General features: G+C 34.3%; 2 protein-coding genes and 1 long non-coding RNA gene across 3 annotated transcripts; 2 read left to right on the forward strand and 1 right to left on the reverse strand.

Annotated features, from left to right (window-relative positions):
* Positions 1–33: 33 nt before the first annotated feature.
* LOC121174857 (lysosomal Pro-X carboxypeptidase-like) lies at positions 34–1,119 on the reverse strand (the record flags this gene model as incomplete). The annotated part of the gene is made up of 2 exons (XM_041015282.1): positions 34–231; positions 493–1,119. Coding segments are annotated over 2 exons (825 nt in total), but the record flags the coding sequence as incomplete, so codon positions are not given.
* A 659-nt stretch (positions 1,120–1,778) lies between these two features.
* Positions 1,779–2,684, forward strand: LOC121174858 (peptidyl-prolyl cis-trans isomerase A-like). Its single transcript, XM_041015283.1, has 3 exons — positions 1,779–1,958; positions 2,166–2,352; positions 2,533–2,684. The coding sequence occupies exons 1-3, from the start codon at positions 1,779–1,781 to the stop codon at positions 2,682–2,684; spliced, it is 519 nt and encodes a 172-aa protein (XP_040871217.1).
* A 6,518-nt stretch (positions 2,685–9,202) lies between these two features.
* LOC121174889 (uncharacterized) lies at positions 9,203–11,873 on the forward strand. The gene is made up of 6 exons (XR_005891476.1): positions 9,203–9,366; positions 9,477–9,532; positions 9,656–10,349; positions 10,588–10,672; positions 10,770–10,799; positions 11,462–11,873. It is a non-coding gene; the product is annotated as an uncharacterized lncRNA (long non-coding RNA).
* The last annotated feature ends 6,110 nt before the right edge of the window (positions 11,874–17,983 follow it).

Raw genomic sequence — 17,983 nt, forward strand, 5'->3', positions numbered from 1 at the left:
AAGGTTAGTTTTTGAATAGAGGGTTGGCGTCACTTAATTGCTTACTTCCACCATATGATCCTCCAAACAAGAAAACGGGCAATCCTTAGTGGAGAAATTATGCTTGAGATCAGCGATGAGAACGGAAAAATCAGCGAGCGCTTGTTCAGAGGTGAGATACGACAATGTAGTGACATTCTTATACGCTTCCTCTGCACTTCCGTAAGGCACGGACTCGCCGTAATATTGATGCTGCCACATTAGAAAAGAGTTGTGAAATTGAGAATTTCGTTAAGCGAAGGTGGAAAGACCGGTTTGGATAAGCTTAGGCAAAAGGACTTTTAGGAGAAGAAAATTAGAAAAAAGAAAAGAAAATTCTCTGCAAGCTAATTTTAATTTATGCACAAGTTAATTTGTAAAAGTTATGGTATAATTCCTCTAAAAAAGATGAGAAAACTTCTATAAATTAGTTCGTGCATAAGTTAACTTGAGCTTAACGAGGCTTGGGTTTACTTCGGGGAAAACCACCATGGCTCCGAAGCGAGGGGCGATTTCCCAGACGACGCCGGTGTTTTGGGCGAACCATTCGATGTCGTCTTCGTTGCCAGAGTAGAAGAAAACTGGGCCCAGGCGCCGTGGGCCCACCCAGTGTTCGGTGCTGATAAGGTAGCGCTGCGGGAAAGTGGGTAGCTCCGAGAAGCTGAAGTGGTCGAGGCTCTGTTGGATGCACCTAGTTTCGTAGTGGAATTGCGGCGGTGGCTCGGAATGGGTTCGTGCTGTTGCTGCGAATTTTCCTAGGAATTTCGGCCAATGCTTCAACGCGAGTGGTTGTGCTGAGTAAGAGAGTACGATGATGACGGAAAGAGTGAAGACAAGCGTGCAACCAGTAACTAATTGTGTTATTACCCGTTCTCCCTCTGATCTGTCAAATGATACATTCCCCTTAGTTTGAGCTCTGTCTCTGGTGAGAGGTGTGTACCTAAAAAGGAAATTCAACGATAAAGTCACTATCTGTTTTATTGATAAAGTCAGTATCTGTTTTATGGTGACGATGGTTATCGAGTTGCTAATTGCCCCAGTATTATGTGAGTAGTGATAATCGGTTGATAGAAACCGACTACATGTAGATCCGTAGAATATGATATGATTTCATGAAATTTTGTTACCAGGATAGGGATTTTGTATTCGAGGATAAGATAACCTCCTAGTATCTAATCTAATTTAAGTAAAAGATAAAAATTAAGTGATAATTTTCCTTGCTCGTTGTTATTTCATATATTATGGTATTTATAATTGCAACTACATGGAATATTGACACTAATGGCCTCAACAAAGGAGATAAGATAATAACAGAATGTAAATATCCTAAGTGGTTATAACGCTTGTCAGGATAAGAGCAAGGAATATGTTGTATGTGAATCAAGCATAGTCACAAAGGTATGCTGGTATTTGCATCCTTTTGAGTCTACTCTTCCTTTGGGCTGTATTGCTATCATTACCCACCACTGGAAAACAACCTTGTCCTCAAAGTTGGGCAACAAAAACAAAATTGAAACAGGGGTGGGTTTAGAAAAAAAAATAAAAAACATGATGGAAGTTGCTTTATTGGTGGGCTTGTTTGGGCCTTGAGAATGTTGGAAAGCAAAGGACCAAAATGGTGTCATGTGGGAAAGCAAAACCTAATCCTTCTTTTTCATTCTCAATAGTGTTATTTTTTTAATTCTCTTTACTATAGAAACTATGCCTAACCCTAAGGTTTCTACATGACCATCAACGATTAACCTGCTAGCCACATCGTGATGGAGCTATATGCCAACATGACTTCCTGCATTGTTGGGAACTTTCACGCACTCTACATCGACGAGAAGGGCATAAGGCAGAGTGGCAAGCCCCTTCACTACAAGGGCTCGTCCTTCCACCGCGTGATCTCGAGCTTCATGTGTCAGGGTGGCCACTTCACCGCCGGAAAGGAATTGACGGTGAGTCGATCTATGGCGCCAAGTTTTCCTTGAAGAAACACATCGGTCCCAATATCCTTTCCATGGTGAACGCCAATCCAGGAACCAACAGATGACAGTTCTTCATTTGCACAGAGAAGACAGACTAGCTTGACGAAATCGAGAGATGATGGATGATGTTGAATGTTGGTGCGAAGTTTTTTAGAAGGAGAATGGCTCTGGTGAAAGAGGGGGAAACTTGGAAGGGAGGAGCAGGACCGCGCCAACCATGGAGGTGGAGGAGGCAGTGGTTTGTGCGTCACCATTCTTGTCACTGACCTTGTTGATGGCTCTGCTACACCAACGAAGGCGGGAGTGAACAGAGACGTTTGGTGCTTGGAGACGGAGGATGTTGGAAGGAATGATATCAAAGGCGGTGAGCACTGAGGCAGTTGCGTAGTGCGATTTGGCGAAAGATGAAGACACGTGCTATGGGGGGCGCGTGGGAAATTGGCTTTTCTGCGCTCCTATGAAGAAGTGTGTTGACGGGGAGGCTTAATGACTGTTGATGTTGTCCTGATTGTTGCATTTGTTAGGTTGTGTTTACATGTAGCAGTGTTAACTTGTGAACGAAACGGTGGATATGGCAGTGGGGGTGGTGGCGACAAATACGGTGGTTGTGGAAGGGAGGCATTTATATTCTCAAGAAGCAGGGCAAGACATTTTATGGTTTCGGTGGTCGTCATGAAGGTGGGAGATGAAGGTTGAAGAGTTTTCACAGTACCGCACAAGGCTAGCAAGTGGTTTTGAGTACTCTCAAAATTAGTCCCAAGGAATTGAGTTGGGTGTTCATAAGAAAAATGTGAACTGGGGGGGGGGGGGTAGAATAAGTGCAGATGTGGATGGTGGTGGATGGATGTGCGAATAGGCTGCCACAGATAAAGGTGGGGAGCAGCCATGGGAGGTAGGGTAGCGACAAGTTAGACCAATTGTTACGAGCAGAGGGATTTTGTCTTGTATTCGAGGACAAGGTAACCTCCTAATATCTAATCTATTATAAGTAAAAGATAAAACTGAGTGATAATTTTCTTTGCTTGTTATTTCATATATCATGGTATTTATAATTGCAGCTACATGGGATATTGACACTAATAGCCTCAACAAAGGAGACAAGATAATAACAGAATGAAAATATCCTAATAACAAAATTATAGGAATATACTAAGTGGTTGTAATGGTTTGCCGACAAGATAAGAGCAAGGAATATGCTAACTGCGAATCAAGCATAGTCATGAAGGTAAGCTGGTATCTGCATCTTTTAGGGCCTACTCTCCCTTTGGGCAATATGGCTTTCAAATTTCTTATATGAATATTTTTATTTTATAGAGACAAAATATTTATTAAATTTTCATCATCAAATATTATATGGTTGGGAAGAAAACTTAATGCGTAATCGTACTAATGACTTTATTTTAATGTATCATTACCACTTTTGTAATTCTCATTTACTACATAACTAAATAAATAATTTCATTTCTTCAATATATACTGTCACTTACTCAGCAAAAATCCTATTTTTCTCTCCCACAAATTTGGAAATTAGTTTGCCCAATTTTTTGTCCTAGACAATTTCAGCAACTCGGCAGATTTGAAGCATTTACATAACGCTTTGCCTGGCAAAAGTTTACCTTAATCTAGAGGACTGACTAGAAGAATCAACTAGTGACTACTGTGCATGCACTATTGTTAAAGTCTGTCCTAAAAATGGGTTTATGCTTGGAATATATGCTCTGGTAGTTAATTAGAACCTTCTAATTCGGAATTTACATATATTCTTTGCTCAGTGTAGGACGCAAGAATAATCATAGGTCAACCTGAACTTTTCACATTTGCATTACCTTCATCGGAATCAGAATCAGGATTATACGATATTAAAGATGCTTATGCCGTTTGACATACGAAATTACTGGCTTTCAAAAATAATTCTTATAATAATGAAATCCACGACAGCTGGATTTTATAAGAATTGGAATTATATTCTTTTGTACATTTTGCACTCCATTAGGGGCACACAATCACCCTTTGGATCATCTAAACACGGTTCTTTGTGCCCTATAAACCCTAACAACCCATGCTTTACTAACACGTTCTCACGATGCAATGTCAAATACTCAAATGTAAAGAGAAAATCTCAACATATTAAATAAATGGAGCAATTAGATGCCTTGATTCTACATATGCATGGTAATTAAGCGCAAGTTTGTATTAGTTTTTCTTAGAAAAAATAAAATAAAATAGAATAAATTCTGAAAGCTCAACCTTTAAATTTGAGAAGATTATCGAGGGATAATATTCTTTTCATATCGCGAATAAGTTCAATTTATACCTATATAAGACAATTTAATTTACAAAAGGCGTTGATATTCTGCGTTCGATGAAATCATTTGGAGAACGATGTTTCAGACTAAAGCATGTTGAGTTATCAAAACAAAACTAACTAATACAACTATATATTGATTAAATTTGTCCTATTATTGTTTTTCAAGCATGCATTGGAATTCCTTGTGTAGTTCACACTATGTGTGTAAACAAGAGTAACCTCCGAATAAAGATGATAATGATGAGATCTTCCAAGAATTTTGCGTCTTAATTTTAAAATAATACTTTTAAGACACTGGCAATTTATAAAATCCTAATACGGTAAGTGTCAACCACAAAGAATCTTGGTGTTAATTCCGTGCAACTTTCAATTTATAGGGTCGTCACTGATCATCAGTTTTTCAACATAGTTTGCTCTACATTCACGGATTCAAGGTGCTAACTGCCAACTAACTTGAGGTGCTGCACAAACTTTGCTAATCATTCAAAACATGCGCGATCAAATCATGGTTAGCAACCAACAGGTCATTTTTTCAAGTAGTATTTGATCTTCTTAAGTAAAATTTTAAATTTAAATCATATGAATAAAAAAATATAATTAAAAAAAAATTCAATCGATGATCACTGATTAATTAAATTTTTTGATGGAGACTAATCATTAATAAAATCAACAAATATTTCATATCAATATTTTCATAATTAAAAAAATATAACCCGCAAAAAAAAAAGGAATAGTATAGTCATGACTTGAAATTTAGAAATTCCATGGAGTTCATTGCGTGACGGCAGAATAGAAATTAATAGAGGGGTCATTAATTATTGAAATTGCTTCCTGGCGGCATGTTCTTAAATTCTCAGCCTGAATACCATTATTCAACTACCAAAAGCAATGTTTCTCAAACTGTCTGGTCTAATTTTAGACTGTGTTCTCACTAGTTCCTGTCCATTGATTTGGCACATCTACTAGGGTCCATGGTGTTTTCAGCCTGAATACCATTATTCAACACAGACCCAGGGTCTTCAGCTACATCATCTAGCTCTGACTTTTTTGAATGAGTCCATCTCAGAAACCATAATTTCAACGATTCCACCTCCCCCGTGATTGACCTTTCATCGACCCTCAATATATCAAGACAAGACAGTTTTTTTTTACGCATGGAATTGGTTGATAATTTACCTCATCATGACTAATTGATTATGGCCTATGTTGTATTATCACTATTATGTGATATAAGCATTTGGAAAATTCTTAAATTAGAAATCATATATTAAACTCCACCTTAGAAAATGATCAATATGTCAATGAAACTAGCTAGATTAAAATAGGAGGAATTATGGTCCCTAATTTTAGAAATTTGGTTGCAGGACTATAGCCAACCAAATAGCGAATTTGGTTTTACGTTTCGAATGCGATTTTAATATTTAGGATATGATTTAAAGAAATTAATCTTTATACTTTTCACATCTAAATGTGATTTCTTTCTTCTTAAGGAGTTTCCAAATACACACCTAGACTCTTTTATTAGGCTTGACTTCAACATTGTAAGCTGATATATATATATACACTAGAGTACTTGTAGAGTCGAACGAACCTGTTATCATAGCCTATGAACCTTTGCAATTTGCATAGTTATGGACTTATGGTTAGGAGAGGTATTTTACTATGAGGATTATTAGTGCGCATATTGCACCCTTAGATCCAATATATTAAAGTCCACATCAGAAAATGATCAATACAGTATATGTTAATGGAAACTAGCTAGATTAAAAGAGGAGGAATTATGGTCCCTAATTTTAGAAATTAGGTGGCAATAATTTCATGCCTTGATCGACCTGGGGTCTGGCGGTCTGCTCCTGAATGATGAAAGATTTATAGTGTCCCAAATATATACATCCACCAATTCATCATGGTGATCCACTTGTGCTGGGCAACGTACGCATGGAGCAAATCCCTCGTTATTATTGATTATCAATATATGGAGTTAATGCATGCAATGTATTTATTAATATTATTAATACTATGGGGTACCCCAGACCCATATGTATATATATATATATATATATAGGCTCATGATCATGGAGAGGCTACGCATGTGCCTAGGTCCTATGATGTTCACACTCATCCTCGAACTGTGCTATCTCCTCCACTGACAACACTACATTTGTACCCCAAGAGGATATGTCTCCTTTTCATCTGCGTAAGTGCCTCGGGTCCTTCTTGCCTTAACTTTGTGCCAACGTAAGAGCCAAAGCCCTTCCAAGTACTGTTTCTACTTTCTATCCCTTACCACCGTATCTAGTATCATTAAGAAGGCAATATCTTTTTAGTTTTAGGTTATATGTTTTTTTTTTTGTGAAATAGATTATATGCTTATTTGAATTGCTCCTCATCACCATATATCTAATATCATTAAGAAGTCAATCTCTTTGTGGGTTATGTTTATATATTTGATCGATTTGGATATATTAGAATTACTAATACTTTAATATACTATTCTTTAGAATTACTGTTTATTCTCGATCTTAACTAAAATCTTAAATTTAACTCTTGTAGATAGAAAAATAAAATTGGGAGAAAAGATCTCAATCTCATCAAAGAAGATCATCAAGATTTTTTGACAGATGATTAATCATTAATTAATTTGATAAATATTTTGTATAAATAATATGATAATAAAAAAATATACTATTGATTTTGTTTTTATTAAATACTGAGATTATTTACTTTATTTTTTACTCCAAAGGTGTTGAAATAATGTTTTTTTTATATAGGATCATCTCTGCTCTATCTACAAGTATCCCATAGTAATTAGTATTGATATATATGTGGGACCTGGTACCCGTGGTATTGAGTTTTTGACACTCACTGCTTCGGGGAAAGTCACACATTAGTGGGGTGACATTGCTGTTCCGTGCTTTCACTACTTTTAAACGCAAGCATGATGGTTATGTGTGAAATCTTCAGCCAGTAAGTCTTAGAAAAGAGAGTTCAAGTGGGGCAAGCGAAAAGCTTTCGCTTTATTCATTCATAGATTAGTCGGTGCGTTTGTTGGATGGATGTTCTATCCCTCACTCACGGCTTGAAATAATATGAAACAAGCAAAATTCATTCATAGTATGTAATATTCTGACTAGGCTTTGGCTGTCCTTTCCCCACGAATGATTCTCACTTTGACGGTTTCTAGCTACTTGCTGAGCTAGCCATCCACTCTCTCTTATGACCATACTATGAACTTTTCATCTACCTGGTTTGTAGATAAGGGTAAGATTATCATACTCGTAATTTTGCGTAGATTGGTGGAAGTTCTATAAACTCGACTCGTAGAATCGAATAGTAAATTCTTAAAAGTTTACTCAAATAAAAAAATATATTAATATTCCTTTATATAAAATCATAAATAAATATTTTAACCCTAAAATAAATGAAAATAATAAATTTTAACAATAATTCAATAAACTAACATAGTCCACAATCCATACTTAATCTAACATAAATTCATACCATACAAAATATAAGTTCTTAAAATAAAAACACTTAAAAAAAGAAATAATTCAAATGTTCATCAATCCTCTAATAAAATCATCTCCAATATCACCACCACCACCATCATCTGCATCTCCATCATCTTCAAGCTCTTTCTCAATTGAGAAGTGATCTTTCACGTTGTCATTCAATACCAAATTGTCAATATCAAATGCATCCAAAGTTGGATCGGTTAAATTTCCTCCAACCAAATCAATATTACTTCCGCTACCACTTTCCCCTAAAGGTTGCTCTTGCTCAACTTGGAGATTGTCTTCATAAAAAATATCACATCCCTCTTCTGTTTATCCATTCATCATCAGATTTCATATCTTCAAATGGAAGAGCAACATTTTTTCTTGTTTGTCTACTTTTGAGCTTCAAGTTGTACATGACATAAACTAAGTCATTCATTTTCTTTTGATGCAAACAGTTTCTCCTTTTTGTATGAACCTATAAATAATATAAACTCAAAGTTGATAACTTAACTAAAGTCTATAGTGTAAACTAAACAAAAACAAATATTAAGAAACACAAATAAAGTCATGAAGTTCAATTATCATTTCAAATGAGCTCCAATTACGCTCACATCACTACTAAAAACAACATATTCCACGACATGCATTTAAAGGCGATGTTATTTTTGTAAATACTAACAATATTTCAAAGACGGTTTTCATGAAATCGTCTTTGAATGGTATAAAACAAAGGTGGTTTTCACAAAACCGCTTTGTTTTACACTATTCAAAGACGGTTTCACAAAAACCGTCTTTAAATTTGCGTAATTTTAAATTTGAACGTGTGACTCTTCATCTCCTCGCTTCGCTGGCTCTCCTCTTTCCAATGTCTCTCTCTTATTCCCAATGTTTTCTCTCATCTTCCCTAGGCTCTCGAGAAGACGCGTTCACCACCGAAACCAAACCCAATCTAGTAGGTGAGCAACAGATTCACACATTTGCGAAACAACTTCTTCATATTCACACCACTATCTTTTTCCTCTTCACATTGCTCAAGGTTTCAACATCATCATCAATGCTATTCTAGAACAAGTGCCCCTATCCAGTGTGGCCTGGGATCCAGCCTAGTGTAGGAAAGCCCGTTCTGGCCCGCGGAGGCTTCAAGGTCGCCTTAAACCGAGCCTACTCCCTCCAGTTACTCACCCTCTAATCCGGGTGCTTCTGGGGCCACCACGGTTGCACCTTCGACATCAACAAGCACGAGTGCTACGCCACCGATGACTGCGGCGGGTTCCTCTTCTGCAATAGCACCGGCGGAAGTCCACCAACAACCCTAGCGGAGTTGACCCTCAGCGGGTCCCTCTTTTGCCATGAAGCTGAAATTCTACTCTCTCTCTCTCTCTCTCTCTCTGTCTCTTGTTCTTATCCATTGCATTGAAAAGTAGCACCATCACCACCCCCACGTCTTACCCCTTCTTTCATAAATATGCGTCTCTGCAACTACATGTTTACCACCACCACCTTGTTCTTCACATCATCCTCATCATCTTCTTTAATCAATTGACTCTTTGTTCCTCCCTCTATCCTTTCGGTGTGTTCTTTCTTCTCTTTTCTCTCTTTTTTATTCTTTTTCCTCAGATCTTAGTTTTGCATTTCGCCCCTTATCGTTTTGTTGATTTTTTTGTTTGTTTTGGATCTCAGGATGGAGCCCATGGACATTGTTAGGAAGGCCAAGGAAGACGCTTCTCTTCCTAAAGGTATGTGTATTCCTCTTTTTTTTTTTTTTAGATTTGTGATTTTTTCAATGTTAAATTAAAGAATAAATTAGGGAATTTTGATAAATATTTTGTATTTATTTATAAAATTGGTATTTCTTGCAGCGACAATGACAAAAATTATTAAAGAGATGTGTTGTGTCGGTAAAGGTTCCAACGCCCTTTTTTATTTGTTTTTGTTTTTTATTTTAATTGTTGACTAAAATTCTATCAGCTTTAGTGTTTTTTCCCCTTCTTTGAGATATAGTATGAATTTTTCCTTGAATCAATATCTCATGGATGGGAGTAAGTGTATAACTATATCCTTGTCAATTTTGAATTTGGTGTATACTCTGATATCTAATAATCATCAAACACTCTCAGCTATTCACGAGGACATAATATGATTCTGAGATTATGAATCTAAAATGGAGGAATAGAGTAGACGTATAGACACCTTCAAAGCAACAACGTTGTAGCGATTATCAACTCCCTTCTCAATCCATATATACCTGAGTGCTAGAATATTTTTGTAGAAAAAAAAATTAACAGAACCATGATATTTTGTTTTAGATATTGGTTCATGGAATAGTAAGTCCTTATCCAAGCTTGCCAAACATAATAACCAAATATCTTAGATATTTTATAGTCTCTGATAAATGAATGAAACTCTTTTATTTTAGTTTTTTCTCCTACTTTCGCAGCAGAAGACATGCTTCATAGGTTAAGCAGATGCTGCTTTTGCATCGTTACTCCACGCCCTTGGCTTTTCATGGGCTTGGGCAACCCTAGCGACAAGTTTAAAGGAACCAAACACAATGTACCTTTCTTTCTTTTTACTTTTATTTCTGCTTCTTCTTATTCAACATATGTTAGCGTCTTGTTGTTCATTTCAGTTACCGCTTTGTTTGTTAGGAGTTAGTTTCGGTGGTTACAGGCTTTAGTTATCAACCATCAAATTGCATAAAAAGTGTTTTGTAGTGTATAGGGGGCATAGTTGGTGTGTGAATTAGCAATTTTGTGATGAAATATGAGAACATGTTTTTTGTCCTAATCAGGTTGGCTTTGAGATGATTGATGCATTTGCGAAGTCACAGGGGATTCCTATGGACACTGTCCACTTCAAAGCTATTTTTGGAAAAGGTTTTTTGTCTGCCTCATTTGATATTCTTGTTTTTTGTTTCTCTTTCAATGCTTGTTGTAATTTGTGAATCTCAGGCACTGTGGTGGTTTGTTACAGGTTTTGTTGGTGAATCTCAGTGGTGAATCGGTAAGGAATTGAGATGAGTTGCCTTTTCTTTTTTCTATTATCCATCTATATATTTTGCTTTAGCTTCTACAAATTCCTTTTGAAAAAGAAACAAGTTTCAATTGGAAGCAAGTGTCAAATATTTACAGGTTCACTTTATTGCAAAACAGGTGTCAATTATTTATAGGTCCACATTATAATTAGAATTACGTATAAAGTAATTCACATTTAACTATTATTTATAGGACTTAGGACTCTTGCTATAGGATTGATTATTTTCATATATGACTTTTATGTACTTCTTATAGATAGTTTATATTGTTGTTTAGATAGTTTATGTTAATTTAGATTTTAACTAATTATTATTATTATTATTATTTCACGCCATTAAGGGAATACATCTAAGGAGGTATAATTTTGATTTCTGATTCTTATGTTTTTACTTCCACGAATTATATTTTTATGATATAAGTAATTAAAAATATGTGATCAAATTATATAGACTATGTTTTAATTATCTGTTATTTTTTGAAGAAGTATTTTGTTTATATTTATTTGTTCTTATAAAATTTTTTGGGTTTTTTTTTTCTCTATCTCTCCTTTATGTAAAAATTGTTGTATAAAAATTGGTGTATATTTATTTATGCTATAGTTTAAACTCTGGTCTCTTAATTACATTTCAGGTTACTACATTGTATGAGGATGATTGTGTGAGGCTCAAAAAGTCATTCAATAGCTCTGAAACCAATTTGGCCTTTACCAAAAGTAGCACACACACCGTAATATACATAACAAAATTCACTTTATTTGCTTCATTTTATGTTAGAAGTAAAAAAAGAAGGAAATAAGAAAAAAAATAAAAAGACAATTATTTTTCTTCTGTATGAATAGAGAGAACAAAAGAGAGAGAAAAGTAGAGTGAAGAAACTAAAATTATGTTACATTCTATTCAAACAAATTTAATATAAAAAATATTAATTAACAAGAACACATTTCTAATTTCATTGATTTTCTATTATCTCTCCATGCCTCCTCAACTGTGAAGTGGTGAAAAATATCAATAAGGGTCCACAAATTTTTGCTTTTTTCCCTTGTTTTGTGCCATTTCAAATAATTAAAAGAAAAAAGCTTAAGTAATATTTGGTATACAAAATATTTTAATACTTTTTAGAATATGGTATTAAAATAATATTTTCTTTCGTTTGGTAGAATTGAAATTAAAAATATTTCTCAGACATAATTTCTTTTTTGGGAGTGTTAACTTACATGAAAGTTTAAAAAAAAACATTTTCACCTACACAATCATAAACAAAACTTCCACATGAAAATGGATGTAAAATACTTCAATTAATTACACACTTGAATATGATCTACTCTGAGTGTCTTGAGTTCATTCCTTCAAAGTAATTGGCAATATACTATGCATTTGTGAATGAGCTTTGAAATGATAAACCAAACTTAAAATAGTGAGTAAGGTACATTTCGTAATGGGGCACTGTTGGCATAAATTCAAGAAATTATACTGCGAATGATGGGGATAGTTACAACAAATCAAAATATTTTTCTTTAAAAAAAACACATTATAAGACAAATCTTAAAAAACTGTCTTAGAATGTTTAAGATTGTTTTCTCAAAAAACCATATTAGAATCTTCTATATATTTTTAACTTTTTTTAAAAAAATACATTCTAAGACGGTTCTCTAAAAAACCGTCTTAGAAAGTGTACCCTTCTAAGACAGTTTTTAGCTAAGAACCGTCATAGAAAATATAAATTTTTTACAACATCTCCTACAATGACGGTTAATAACTGACGTAGAATGCATATTTTAACCGACGTAAAAAGCTTTTTTTGTAGTAGTGCATCCAGAAGAACTACAAGTTAAGCTCAAAACACGAATAACAAACCACTTCAATTCAGGACATCCATCCCCAAACATTTCCCACCATTTTGCAGGTGGCATAGTCTTCCTAGAGTTTATTGTCCATTAAAGACCTTTGGCAAAATGAAATTCAAGAAGTTGCCCATTAATTTTGTTTCTTACCCTAACATCCTTTACCAATCTCATCATACAAATAAACAATCCTTCTTTCACTTCTCGATTATCTTTTTTAAAATCATCTTCAAAATGCAATTGAGGATTAAGATAATATGCAATTGCATGCAAAGGCCTATAAAGTTGGTTCTCCCACCTCTTATCAATAATTTCCCAAATAGGTTCATAACTACACAAATAAATAACATAAAATATATTTAGAATTAGGCATAGTCACATAGATAAATAAAGTAAACTATATTTTATAATTTGAAAAACTTACTTTTTCTTCACATTATTGAAGTTACTTTTAATCCTTTCCTTTGCATGATCCATCTCAACATTATGAAACCCATGGCGGGTTGTTGATCAGAATACACCAATCGAAGGACTACCATAAGAGGGGCAGCAACTTTGGGGCATATGGATACATTCTTCCAAAATCTACTATCCAAAACTGAATTTTCTACTTTTATCCCTTCTTGTGAAGTTCCAAACTTATTTTTTTCCACTCCCCAGAACTAAACAACCTCATCAAAGATGTTTTCATTTCATGGAGACAAGCTAAAGTTAAGTAAGCAATTGCAAATCTAGTCATACCAAGTCTAACCAAGTCCCTACCATTTGTGTACTTCTTGAGCATGCTAATAAGCATTGTTCTACCATATATATATAAGTGGTTATCTTTCTTCCCTTCTTTATAGTAGCTTTATGAACCTTCAAATGTTTCTCCAAGTCCTCAAGTATCATATCAATGCAATGGGCAACACATGGAGTCCAACACAAATTTGGTCGAGTATGCATCCACAATTCTCCTACTGCTTTGAAATTCGCAGCATTATCAATAATCACCTGAACTACATTTTCTTCTCCAACAAATTTGACATCATCTAACATCTTAAAAACTTTGTCAGTTGTTTTTGAGATGTCAGAAGTATCTAAGGAATACAAGAATATTGTTCCTTTTGGACTGTTCACCAAAAAGTTACAAATTGAACGCCTTTTTTTATTTGTCCACCCATTAGACATTATTGAGCCATCAGTTCTCTTCCACTCATCCCTAAACTCTTGCAAATTGTCATCAGTTTTCTGCATTGCTTGTTTCAATAGCTTCTCTCTAATATCATGATAAGATAGAGGTCTATAGTCAGGTCCATATTTCCCAATCATCTCACACATCTTTGAAAATGCAGGATTTTTGATAGCATTGAATGGAATGACACTTGTGTAAAAAAATTCAGCAACTTGAGCATCAACTAAAGGTTTATCTTTTTTTTTTTCATCAATTGATTCAAAGTTGCTTGAACATTGCCACTCCCACTACTTGCACTACCTTTTTTTTCCTTTTGAACCAAAACCTCTTTGTCCCTGCAAGTTGGTTGCCTCTGCCCGCTCAACACTTTCTTCATCTTCATCAATACTATTTAATCTTCTTTTCTTTTCTTTTGTTGCTTTAGATTCAGCAATAATTTTCATCATTAGCAATTTGATCTCATCTGGCACGTAGCACAAGGCTCAGAATCTTTAAGAATAAGAGTGGTTACCTGAAATAAAAAAATAAACTGAATGATAAGCATGGAGAAGATCTTCAATCTGAAAAGTAATTTGCTTAAAAATAATTTATTATTATGTAAAAAAGATGTTTTGCATACTCTTTAAGGATTACAAAAATTCAGCCATACATATATAAGTGAAAATATAAATAATTAATATTATCAGAACAGTTGAGAGATGTCACTAATATAAGGAGTATAAAATTTCAGCCAATTTCTTCTAACATATAAAACTATGGCAGTGTTGTAGCCCCAATTTTTTTTCTTCTTAAATTGCAATATGCAAGAATACACTAACCAATTATCATTTTTGTTATTTTTCACTTAAATTTCTTATTAATCTCCTCTATAGATAGCAAGTATTCCTGCAGTCTGCCTACAAAACTTTGAGAAATAGGCAATGGAAGATCCCAAAAATATACTCATCATAAAAGCTATGCCTTTGATGTTAAAAGCTATGTATTCTTTGCACAAATCAGACTCAAGGCTTCTTTCTAATGATTGGTAAATTTTGAGCAGTAGTGTTTCAATTTTTAACAAATGTTTGTTGAATTATACATCAATAGTAAATGCAGCGTAGTACACCTATGGTAGTCAATGACTTGAACTTCATGATCATAAAAGCATTGTCTGTCATATTTTTTGTTAGAAAGAACTTTCTTGAACTTCATGATCATAAAACTTCAAGGACATAGTTGTGTGTCTCTGTTATATGGATTTACCCTTAAAAATGATCTTTGAACCAACAATACGATATATTGTAAACTAATATTTTGAGTTTGAAACTAACTAACCATAATTGCATACTTGTTTTTCTTCAATTTGTTGAATTACATTGTTGCAGCAAAAATATTACACGAAAAATAAAAACATTTTATTTGTTATGTATTAGAAACTACTAAGGCTTTAACATGGTAGAATCTTGCCTATAAGTTGTTTACATGGGTGCAAAGAGAGAAGACTGGTATTAGGAGAGTAGCTTGGATGTAGAAGGAGATTGATTAGGCAAAACCTTGAAACTATTAAGAAGGATTTAGAGGTAAAGGGTTTTTCATGAACATGATTCTTAATAAAACTCTATGGCATTGCTTGATTCATGTCACTGACTCCATCTTGTAGGAAAAGGATTAGATGTTGTTATTGTACCAAGACTTTAAGATTTCATTTAACTGTAAGAAACTAAACTAAGAATTCCTAGTTCTCTAGCTACTGAGTAGGATTAAGCTATGTGAATACTTTTCCTTCTGCCTATATTGCTTTATTAAATGCATCCACAACCTAGCACTTCACTCTGAAGTTCTTAAATGGGTCTTGCCAATTATAAAGGGTGTAGCATTACTGCCTTAGTTTGAAAATAATTATAAAGCACTTTTGTGTAGAAATGTTTAGTCTCTATACAAAAGAAACAAAGCTTACTTATGAGTTTTGACTGTAGATGGACTAAGGTATGATACAAAAACTTGCAACCCTGAAGATGAACCTGCCAGTAGTCAACAATAGCACCCAGGTATGGTATCCTCAACTACGGTGGGAATGCACTTTTTTTCCAGAAATTTTGAGCTAAAAGAGCATTACTACAAATCCAACGCAAAAGAAAAAAGGTTAACTTAAAAAAATTGGGTCACTATATTGAAAAATCAAAAATGGGGAAAAATTGAAAAACACTTCAGTGACTTCACCCACCGTGTCGCACACTTGCATAGTCGCACTCCAACACCGAAAACCTCCCTTCATTGTCGCACCCCACTGTTGCCCTCCGACACCAACCACATCACAACAAGAAGCCAGGAATCACGAACCAAATAAGCAGCTCAGTTTGCACTTTGTAGAACTCGAACAAGGAAGACAGAGAAAATGAAGCTTGAGTCTATCAAATAAGCAGTTGTAGCATGACGCCGTTTTGGGTTTTCATAAACCCGCAAACTCATATCAGACTCGCGAGTCTACCCAAACTTGCCTGAGTCTGTGCTAACTCAGACAAGTCTACTTCGTTTTTTATTCTGCTTTCGATTTAACTCGCCGAGGCTTAGTGGAATTGTAAAATCGTATGATTCTAAGATTTAACACGCGAGTTTGACAACCATGGATAAGGGTAACATATATTTGCACTTTTTTATATTTACTAAAGCTAATATTCTTGTTGAATACCAACCGTTTTCACTATTCTAAGTCTCTTGCATTTACGCATGTAAGACGATGGAGTTATATATCCTTTTGCGGATCAACCAATCTAAGGTTCATTAACTATGATGTCTAATGGTCCAATCCAAATATGACAATATTATATAACCCATATTAGATTTAGAAAATAGGGCATGGTACACTTTCATACTTAAATGTTTTTTACTTAGATATTATTTCTCAAAGACACGATCTAGCAAGAGAAATTCTATATATCCACTTTAAGCATCTATGCCACAAATAAAAACTAAAAAGAAAGCTAGTGATGATCCCCTGTTTAGATATTAATATTACAAGAAAAAAATCATTTGGTATGAAAATTCTCTTCGCATGTTAATTAAAAAAATGGTCTCAAAGTTTATTATACGACAAAATTTGTAATAATTTTTTACCACAATTTTGCTCATTGCAAATATTTTAGAAAGAAGTTTTCTTTTTATCATGATTTTGAGACGAAAAACAAGACCAGATATATTGGTTTAATTTTCATTTTTCAAAAATTTCGAGATTAAATTTGTAATAAAAATGATAAAATTTATTTCATTTATTATTTAAAAAATATAAAAATGAAGTTATACAAAAATTTCCATCACAATAATGTTGTCATAGAAAATAATAATAACAATAAGAAGAAGAAAAAGAATAACAATAATGATTCAATAGCTACAAAGTCTTACATTATTTAGAAGTCAATACCAAAGGACTTTTATAATATCCTCTTAACTCACCAAGCACCTTTTACTAAGGATAAAACTATGACAATCGACTGAACACTTAAACGGACAATACTCAGATATGGGGATCCTAATATCATTTTGGTATGTTACATTTTTGCCTTTTTCATTTTAGTCCTTTATGTTTTAAAACTCCAAATTTGATCCACAGGAATACTCAAATTACTTCGATGGCCTTTCTCAATGATCAACCTTATAAGCTCATGAATACTAGGTACAAAATTTTTATCTTGGAATCTCAAAACTCCATTAAGCCCTAACGTAAACGTATTCTCTTTCCCTTGGGCTAAAGACTCAGTCTCTAATTGAGCTAACAAGAATGGGTTTGACTTTTGACCTTCTCTAATCTTCTTTATCAAACTATAGTCACCTTCAAAATACCCAACCTCACACTCCTAGGGGTAACCTAACACACCAAACTCGTGTCTCTAAATTGTTCTATATAAGGTCCATCTCCTTAAACCATCAATGTAGACATATGCAAAGATTTTCTACTCAAGACATCAATCACCACATTGGCTTTACTGGCCTGTTAACTAAGCTTAAACTTATAGTCCTTAAAGGTATTCAAACCACTTCCTCTATCTTATAAAAAAAAGCCATTTTAGAATGAAAGGAAAGAGAAAGAGATAGAGAGAAAGGTGAGTGGAGAGACAAAGACAGAGGAAAATGGCTAGAATAGTGGAGAAAGACGTGGTATGGA

Source organism: Glycine max, chromosome 5 (assembly GCF_000004515.6).
Source record: "Glycine max cultivar Williams 82 chromosome 5, Glycine_max_v4.0, whole genome shotgun sequence".
Lineage (NCBI taxonomy): Eukaryota > Viridiplantae > Streptophyta > Magnoliopsida > Fabales > Fabaceae > Glycine > Glycine max.

Bases quoted from the DNA above. Each gene is read 5' to 3' on its own strand.
- LOC121174858 (XM_041015283.1), top strand. From the start codon at position 1,779: ATGGAGCTATATGCCAACATGACTTCCTGCATTGTTGGGAACTTTCAC. The intron at 1,959-2,165 runs GTGAGTCGATCT...CTCTGGTGAAAG, and splicing joins CCGCCGGAAAGGAATTGACG to AGGGGGAAACTTGGAAGGGA. The intron at 2,353-2,532 runs GTGAGCACTGAG...TACATGTAGCAG, and splicing joins AAGGAATGATATCAAAGGCG to TGTTAACTTGTGAACGAAAC.